We start from the raw sequence: 9,100 nt of genomic DNA, 5'->3' as shown, positions 1-9,100 counted from the left end.
TTGGACGCAGCGGACTCTACTGCCCTCTAGTGGAAAGACATAAAATACAGAAGAACTAATGTGAAAGCCTTAAAACCTCTAAATGTGCATCATAAATAATCTGCATCACCACTTTTCATTTAAACTAAACGATTTTCTGAGATATTTCCAACAGGCTCCATCATTCATAAACCTAAATTTTAACCATATTTGCAGATTTTGTTCCTATCTGTGAATGTTATGATGCATCATTTCAAACTATCCACATGCAGAAAGTGCAGTTCACTGATTTGTGGTGACAGTTTAACGCAGACCAGAAGCTTCAGACTTTTTGTAAATTTATTTTTAATGGTCTGTACATTTTCATAAAGAAAAATAAATTAATAAGCAAAGAAAAGTCAAACAAGAGCTGGAGTAGAAAGCAAAGACCGTAACAAAAACATTCAGTATTGCCCCGTTATTCATTATTCACAGCAGAAGGAAGAAGTCACCTTATTTTGATCATGTATAAAGTTCTGATTATGGAAAACAACAAAATTAGCCCCTTTAGTTAATTGTTTGGCACAGACACAAACAGAATATCCAGTCATTTCATTTCTCGTCTGTATTCAACGCCACCCCTGCATCGTCGCTCAGTGGAGTGTAAAAGTACGCAGCGTCGTCGTCTCCGTAGATGATGGCGACAGTCTCACCGGCGTCCGACACAGATGCACTCGTCTGCAAATACGCCTGGTGGAGAACCAGCAGAGAAAACATAAGAATGATAACTCTACTGCCGGAGCGTCAAGCTCATTTTTATTTTGATCTAAATTAAGATTATGAATTCTGGTTGTGCCAGAATGTATCGATAAAACCCATTAATCTGTTAAAATATTAATAAATATCTGGGCCTGCATTCAATAAGTGCTTCTTAAAGTTTAATAATATTGAACAACATTTTGTGATTGTTTTTCTGATTTACATCTGTGCTTGTGTATGAAGCTAAGTGTGACTTTACAGACTATAAATTGACAAGTAAGGCTGAGGCAACAGTCATAAAAGTAAGAAATGCTGCCCCCTGAAGGTGGGACCAAGTATTACATAAATGGGGGAAAATTAAACAAAATTCACATTTTCCAGGTTTTTGTACTTCCATTTAAGTCTCTACTGCTTTAAAAAAACAGCCTTAAAAGTCCTTTAAGTAAAAAGGACTTTTTAACACTGCCACACAAAACCTTTATTTTTTTTTGGCAAGAAGTTGATGTTCTTTGGTATCTGGAAAATGAGCCGTTTCTAAAAACCTTCTGGAATGTAACCTCTCCAATCAGCAGGCACTACCCGTTGCCTAGCAACCCTTGCAAAGCCCAGATCGTTACTTAGCAACCCAAGCAGAGTTCCAGCACGTTTGGACAAAACTTACAAAGTATTTTTGGTCTAGTTTCTAGTGCAAATATTTTTAATACACTTGAAATAAGACAAAAGTAACTTACAAGTAACTTTTCACCAAGATAAAGGGTCATTTTTTAGCTCAATAATTTCTTACTACTGATGAAAATATTATAGTTTCACTAGCGGATTATGTCAGTTGTTACTTGTGAAAAATGTTTTGTCTTGTTTAAACTGGAATAATCTGCAAGTGGAACTAGCACTTCTTAGCTATACTAAAGGATTATTGACTTAAAACAAGCTCCAACATCTTGCTAAAGTTACTTTAATTGATTTTTTGTCTTTTTAAAGTGTACTTCAATATTTACAATGGAAACTAAACAAAAAATACTCATTAAGATTGTGTGTTTTTGCAGTATATACACTGTATAATGGCTGCTGGAGAAGACAACTGTTTTGTTGTTGACTTAGCATCTAGAAACCACTTGCTGCAATATTCTTGTTGACTGAATAATGTTGCATCTGTTTGCATAAAAGTGTAAACGTTGAGTTGGAGGGGGCGTGGCCAGCAGCAGCTTACTTGGATTTAAAGGGACAAGACGCCCTAAAATAGCTCTAAATAGGCAGAACTGACTAAAATCTCAATATCTAAGAATGAGTTTGAGCAAAATATGTAATGAAAATGTTTTGCATAGGCCACAGACCCAACCTAACCTGTTTAAAGAAGCATAACGGGTGAAAAACTGGAGGGACTAACTGATGTAACTTGGCTCATGTAGTCTAGAGGACCACATAAAATAGCTATGGTGGGCCAGATTCGGCCCCCGAGCCTTGAGTTTGAGTGAGTGAGGTGTTTGGATAAATACCCTCTCCAGCAGCTGCAGCCGCTCCTCGTTGAGCATGTTGCTCTGCCTCAGCTGGCTCACGGTGTTCTCCAGCCCCAGCAGCTTCTCCAGGTGCCGGCGGTGCCGCTGCTGCAGCACCTTCACCTTCTTCTGCAGCTCGGCCACGATCGCCTCCAGCTGCTCCTTACTCAAGCTGTTCTTGTGGTAGCTGCTCACGTCACAAAGACACACAAGACGTGAAAACTGCGATTACACATGAGGAAAAGATCTGAGCAAACTGTTGTTTTTATGCTTCCAAGGAACCACGTAAGAATGTCGACTTAAAAAAAAAAAAAAACCAGACAGTGTTTTCTTTCAAAGCTGTTCAAGGAAGCATAATGTCACCTTTAAAACGCCTGACCTGCCGATTCCTGGTTGGACCGAATCCGATTTTTCGACAGTGGCTGATTTTCAGACGTTTGCAGATTCAGAAAATATTGGCGGATAAGATCGATTTCTCATGCAAGTATTGGCTGATTGTCTAAAATTAAGGAATTTAATTTACCCATGAACCTCTAGCATGTATGAACACAAATTAGCTACCAGTTAAAAATGGTCAAAGCCACGATGGATGTGGCTTCTAATAGTTTGGAGTTTTTCTTTATGTTTTAGTTTTATTTCACTGACTTTTAGCCTAATTCTTTTAGTTTTTAGCGTTTTGCTAGTTTTAATTAGTTAAATGTTTATTAGCTCTATAAAAACTAAAGTGAAAGTTTTTATGTAAAATTTTGCCAAAAACTTTTTGCTAATTTTTTTAGCAACAAATGTACTAAAACTTTGTTTGCTAATATTAGTTTGTAAAGCTAGTGAACAGTTTTATTTGGCCAATTTATTAGTTAAATATGCTATTAATTATATAAACAGTACACTAAAATGTTTTAGTTTGTGTAAAAGCCAAAAACATAAAAAAAAAAAATTAAATTTTTTGCAATATTTTTTATTATTTATTTGATAAAATTAGTTTTGCAAACAATTTTTAGCTGAAAACTAATTAGGAAACAAATTAATTAGTTATGGTGTGTTTGATACTTTATATTAGTTAAATGTTTAGCTTTTATTATAGCAGTAGTTTAGTTTGTCCACATTTTGGCTCATTTTTAGGTGCAGAATTAAACAAAGTATTGTGATTATATTTGGATGCCATTTTCAGAGCATCCAGCTGTTGATGGTGAGGTAAACAGGTATCTGTCCTCACCAGTGCTCCTCCAGCTGCTGGTCGTCCCTCTCCGTCTCCTCCGTGTCCGTCATAGCGTCCCCGTCCTCCGCTTCGTCCAGCCGCTCCAGCGTGAGGACGAGCGATGGCGGCGGCGGTGGCAATGTTGGGACGTGTTTGGACACGATGGGCAGAGTGGACGAGATGGGCTTGGAGCTCAGCGCCGGCGACAGCACCGTGTCGGGGGGGGAGGTGACCCGGGTCGACGTCCCGCCGGGGAGAACGTTGGGTACCGTCTCAAAGTAAGCCACCACTTCCTGCGGGACGTCTTCGCCTGCGAAGGACGCGAGGTCCGGATCGGGCGCCGCCTCGTTGAGGACCAGCACGCCGCCCTGGCTTAAGATGGCAGCCGTGATTCCGTTCACCAGCTCCACCTGGCCGTCCTCTGCGGCGCCTTCTGACATCATCAGCAGCTCCGCGGCGCCTGCATCGCTCATCAGGCCGTCTGCTGTCTGGTAGAGAGTCAGTGGAAAGTTCAAACCCGACGCGACTCCATCGGCCTGGTCCACTCCTGTCTGCAGAGAACCCACGCTCGCCTCCATCGGACCGGTTTCTCCATGCGGCGACGCGGCGGCGGCGAGCTCAAGCAGGCGGACCGTCTGGTCGGCCGTGGTCCCGTCCGCCGACACGGTGAAGCTTTGGGCTCTCAGGCGTTTCGCCTTCCTCTCGCTGTCGTCCGATGCTTTCCGTTTCTGAACGTGAAAAATAAAGTCCGTCAGTTTAGTTTAACTTATTTAATTTGAGCAGAATAATCAAATATGCAGAAATTAGCACAAATAAAACAACTTAGCAACAATTCACAGGACAGAAAACATTTTATTAAAAGGATAAAAAAAAAACAAAAGAAAACATTTAAACAAGAAATAACAGGATGAAACAGGATAAAAACAGAATTCAAGACCTGCTGTAAGCACTGGAAGAGGTTGTTGCTCTTTAAGCTTCCTTTTAAACAAGTTATCATAAATCTACGGAATCTTCTGAGATAATGAGATTTCAGCTGCCTATAATGGAAAAAAAATATCAAATCTTGAGTATTCTTGTCCAGTTCTAGAGGAAATATCTTGAAATAAAACAAAATTAAATTACCAGTAACTTTTCAGCAAGATATAGGAGCTTGTTTTAAGTCAATAATTCCTGGACATTGTTGAATTATTTCACTTTTATCATGGTAAAAATGTTTTTTATAAGTTTATCTGCCGATGGAACTAATTTTTTAAAATTAATATTAAAAACTTATTTACAAAAAAAGCTTCTTTGTATTGCTAAGAACTCTATGCTTAATGGCTACAAACAGTTGCACAACTGTAAAGCTGTGCAGCTTTGAAAAGCAGAAGTGGAGCCTCCTGCACAACCAACAAGAATCCAGCAAGTGGTTTCTGGATAGAAAGTAAACAACAAAACTCTTGGTGGATAAAATCAGCTGGACAATAGTCCTGGTCTTCTAATAATAAAGTGGGCGGAGCTCCGCTTAGGTTGCTAGGTAACGAGGGGCGTGCCCACAGATTGTTGTCCAAACACCAAAGAACATTGACTTGGTTTTTTGTTTTTTTTTTAGAAGCAGCAGAAACCCAAGTGGAAGAACAAAAATGTGAAAAAAGTGAATCTAATCTAAAAGGGTTTTATTTCCATTACCTCGGTATCCGGGAAGACCGTCGGCACGGCGTCAGCGTCGAGGTAGCGGATCCCCCAGCGCACCTTGAAGCACGACGGGGAGAAATGTTCGTGGCAGATGTACTGGTGTCGGGAAGGAGTCCAGTTCTCCCGGCCCATATTCCTCACCCACTGCTGCAGCCGGGCCGGGTCCTGGAGCGGGAACCTGGGGAAACACGGCTCAGGTTTACAGCAAACCTCACAGTGGTTCATGGAAGCAGAAAGAATCAGAGTTCATTATGAGCCGAAACCAACAGAGTCATCAAGTTTTAGCTTCTGCTCTCGGTTTCTAAGCTGTGATTTGATCCGACTTCTTTCTCAGCTGCAGGTTGTTCTGCTGATTAAAACAACTTCTGCTGAAAACAGAAGTTAACAGAAGACTAACTGTGTTTTAATGACAGAAAGAGGAATATATGAAGCAGGCATGTATTATATTTATCAAGGTTTTATGGATGAGCCTGTCGCAATAAGAAATTAATCAATAAAGCACATGATAATCATTAAAAAACAAACAAAAAATATTTTTTATCATTTGTGACTTTTTTTTCTAGGGCCGAACAAAATCATTTCAAGTGCCACAAATGGCCCCCGGGCCTCACTTTGAACACCCTTGTTTGTCTTGAGATTTGATTCGATATTTTTACAAACCCAGTAAAATGAAGGAGCTTAAGTAGAGATAAAAATAAAATTTTTCACAATTAAATTTAAAAGCAAACATTTGCAATATTAAAACAACGATATGCTCTGTCATAATCGCTTCATAATCTCAGAATATCCTGGTTTTAATATTAGTTGTGGGGAAAATTAAGTCTGACGTAGATCAGATAATTTTCTCAAGGCACAAGTTGTTTTTTCAGTTAAATCATTTCATAAGGACAGGGTTCATTTCTGTCCAGCGTCTGTTTGAGCACATTATACTCAACCATGTCGGTAAAAATCAGCTTCTTACGGTAAATAAAACGTAGACCAAAGCTGCACTTTTCTGTAAATACGAATGAAAATAGATTTACATTATTTTCTATGGGTTGCAGTCACTGCTTTGAGTTTGCAGTTGTATGATGACTCGCAGGTAAATGTCACGTGGTTGAACAAATATCTCACAGAAAATTAAAGAAAAACTTTTTGACATCAAAAATGCATAATCTGATTCTGTCGTAACAGAAAAGTCAACCAGTTTTGGATGAAATTATAAATAAATAATTAATGTAAACATTACTTTTAGATTAGTATCGCAGTGAAATCTTCACATGTAATATTCCGGAAGAACTTCAAAATAAAGTCTACATTAATAATACTAGCGTCATTAATATATAAAAATATAAACGTAGACCGCGTGTCTTCGCTGGATGTAAGTTTAGACGCCATCTCTACCAGCGAATTTGAATCAACCGTTTTCGAAGGTTAAAAACAACAAAACAAAAGAGCCTTACTAACTTGTAAAAGCTCTTCCTCTCGCTGCTGTTCGCGGAGTCGCTCCTGCAGTTCGGAACCGAGCAGTACTTCGGCATTGCTCCGGGATTCTTCTCTTCTCCTACCCAGCCGGATTCATTACAAGGTGAAACCAAAGTCCTTCCCTTCCTGTAGTGATACGTCTGCTTTAACTCGTGTCGTGCGTGTTGTCAATTCACGGCGCTCGACTGACGAACGAAGGATCAGCTGGTTTACAAAACGGGACACGTCAAATACCTGCGACCTGTCACGTTGCGAGACGCTCCGCTCGACTCTGATTGGTTGCTTCGCGACCGATTACGTCACGAAGATTCGAAAATGTCGGTTCGTAAACAAGACGAAGCGGCGCTAGTTTACAGGTAGTAACGTCGGTTCGAAACGCTCTTATGGATTTAAACCTTGATTGAATAAGCCGTTATCTGCTTTACAATTTAAAAAATTCTAAAAACAACAAACACTGTGAAGAGTCATTGTAACAGTAAAGCTTTTAAAATAAGCTTCTCGTTAAAAATGTTTTAATCTTGTCCAACAGAAACCAAATGAGAAAAAGGCTGAAACGCAAGTGTATTGGGACATTAGTTAGTTTGAGATATGAACAGATATAGATAGTAACTAGATACAGTTACTTGATTAACTTTTTTGGGGGAAATTGCTTACTTTTCCTGAACCGTTTATGTTTAAATGAGACCATTTGTTCATTCACAAGCTTTGATCTGATGTTATTTTCTATCTGCTTGCGCCAATTGAAGGTCAAAAGGACACATTAAAATATATTATCACTTCACCTTATGTTAGCTGACAGTATATTTGATTGGTAAAGTGGTGTTTTGTAGATATTTAATGGAAGACTTAAATATCTAAGCCTTAAAGAAGCAGTATCGTGTATTTTCCAGGTCTGTAGTGCAGTTTTATAAAAATAAAGTAACCGTTACCTTCAGTTGTCATAAAAATGCCTTATACATCAAATACGACTTTTAAAAAAATGGTCATTTTAATTTAACAGCTTGAAATTGGGCCTCTGTCTCTTTAAGAACTCTGCCTTCAGGAAGTCATCACAACATGGCTCCTCTATTAACCCTTTAAAAACTTCTTTTTTTTTTTACCAGCATTTCACAAAGTAGCTCCTAGAATGAGCTCAGCTGATATGCATTTCCTCCAGATGTCTGCTAATTGCTGCTGGCGAGTCTGAAAGAGCTGAAGGGGGAGGAGCCGTTTCTTGAAGGCGGAGCTAGGCCCACCAAGACGTTTTGCACAGCAATTAAAGGATTTCTCAAACATGCCTGACACACACCGTTTTTAACGAGGGAACAACATGGTAACGTGATTTAAAGCTCAATAAAGTGAATTTTACATGAAACTGCCCCTTTAATAAATCAAATCAGCAGTTGATTTGCAATTTGCAGGTTCTTTTGGTTGTTTTTCCAAATATTTAAAGTCAAACAGTTTCATGTTAAGCTCATTGTGAATCTAAGGCCAGACTTTGATTATGTCTTGCTGTCAAAATGACACCAAGCCATCAGGAAACACAATGTGTGTAAATATCTTTGTTCATCCATCCACTGTACCTGGTTTTCCTTGTGGTGTTGCTGAACCTGCTCCACTCTGCAGCCCTACAAACATTTCAAACACGGGAAACAACAGCATTCTATAAACAAAGACACCAGTTTGTTTCAAAAATCACTGGACTGTCTTTTTTTAATTCAATAATTTTCTCCAAACATTACACAGAATCTTTAAATGATACAGTATATATACATACACTAAAGTGTATTCATTTATCTAAAAAGTTCAGGGCCGTTAGACAGTATAGCTGTGCGTTTCACGACAGGATTGTATTCTGGACGTTTTTGTGTAATGTAGTAATTCACACATGGGATAATAAGCCTGAATATGAATTGAAGACTAGAGTGCCATCAGTGTTTGCTAGCTAGCTAGATGGATGAGCGGACTGTGCAGGAGCTGCAGAGTCAGTGGCACGATAACGATGAAGGATGAAAACATGGAGCGGCGGTACCTTCCCCAGCAGGAAGCAATGCAGAAGTGCAAAATAAACGGTACCAGCAAAATACATCACTAATGGCAAACAGCACCTTTAAAAGTGTACCCAGAGTGTTTTTTTTTTTTAGATCACAAAGAGTTCAATTTTGTATTCTTGAAATAAAGTGGAACATACTGTAAGTTGGTTTGAGAAACACTGACAGACATGCGGCTCCTTAAACCGTTTTACAAACTGCTTAACTGTGAATGCAGGCCAACGTTGCGATGCTAATATCCAGAGTCCTCTTGCTAAAACTGAACAATCATTTTCATTACGTATCTTTGGTACAAACCAGCTAATTCGAGCCATCTGCTGAGCGAATCAGGAGTTTTAAAAACCACAGATCTTCACTACAGAAATGCTAAATCTTACCAAGTCTCTTCCATCTGCAAATATCTTAGTACGCTAGCAATAAGAAAACTAATTTACAAATAACTTTTAGCAACATGTAGGAGCTTGTTTTAGGAAAATAATTCCTTTATATCAATGAAAAATATTGGCTCCAATTTTAGATTAATTTAC

General features: G+C 39.0%; 1 protein-coding gene across 3 annotated transcripts; it reads right to left on the bottom strand.

Moving 5' to 3' along the window:
• Window positions 1-304: 304 nt before the first annotated feature.
• On the bottom strand, window positions 305-9,018 carry LOC103138268 (THAP domain-containing protein 5-like). 3 transcript variants are annotated; one of them, XM_016671684.1, is made up of 6 exons: window positions 6,526-6,778; window positions 5,074-5,257; window positions 3,968-4,133; window positions 3,424-3,922; window positions 2,211-2,397; window positions 305-708 (listed from the first exon to the last, which is right to left on the bottom strand). In XM_016671684.1, exons 1-6 carry the CDS (start codon window positions 6,597-6,599, stop codon window positions 571-573), a joined length of 1,248 nt encoding a protein of 415 aa, XP_016527170.1. In that variant the 5' UTR covers window positions 6,600-6,778; the 3' UTR covers window positions 305-570. The 3 variants fall into 3 exon arrangements, with proteins under 3 accessions (XP_016527170.1, XP_016527171.1, XP_007552459.1); XM_016671685.1 differs by lacking the exon at window positions 6,526-6,778 and adding an exon at window positions 8,106-9,018 and having other exon boundaries at window positions 3,424-4,133; XM_007552397.2 differs by having other exon boundaries at window positions 3,424-4,133.
• Between the last annotated feature and the right edge of the window lie 82 nt (window positions 9,019-9,100).

Source organism: Poecilia formosa, unplaced genomic scaffold, assembly GCF_000485575.1.
Source record: "Poecilia formosa unplaced genomic scaffold, Poecilia_formosa-5.1.2 Scaffold48, whole genome shotgun sequence".
NCBI lineage: Eukaryota > Metazoa > Chordata > Actinopteri > Cyprinodontiformes > Poeciliidae > Poecilia > Poecilia formosa.
Note: the sequence above shows the minus strand (reverse complement) of the source record. Positions and strands in the feature narration are given on the sequence as shown.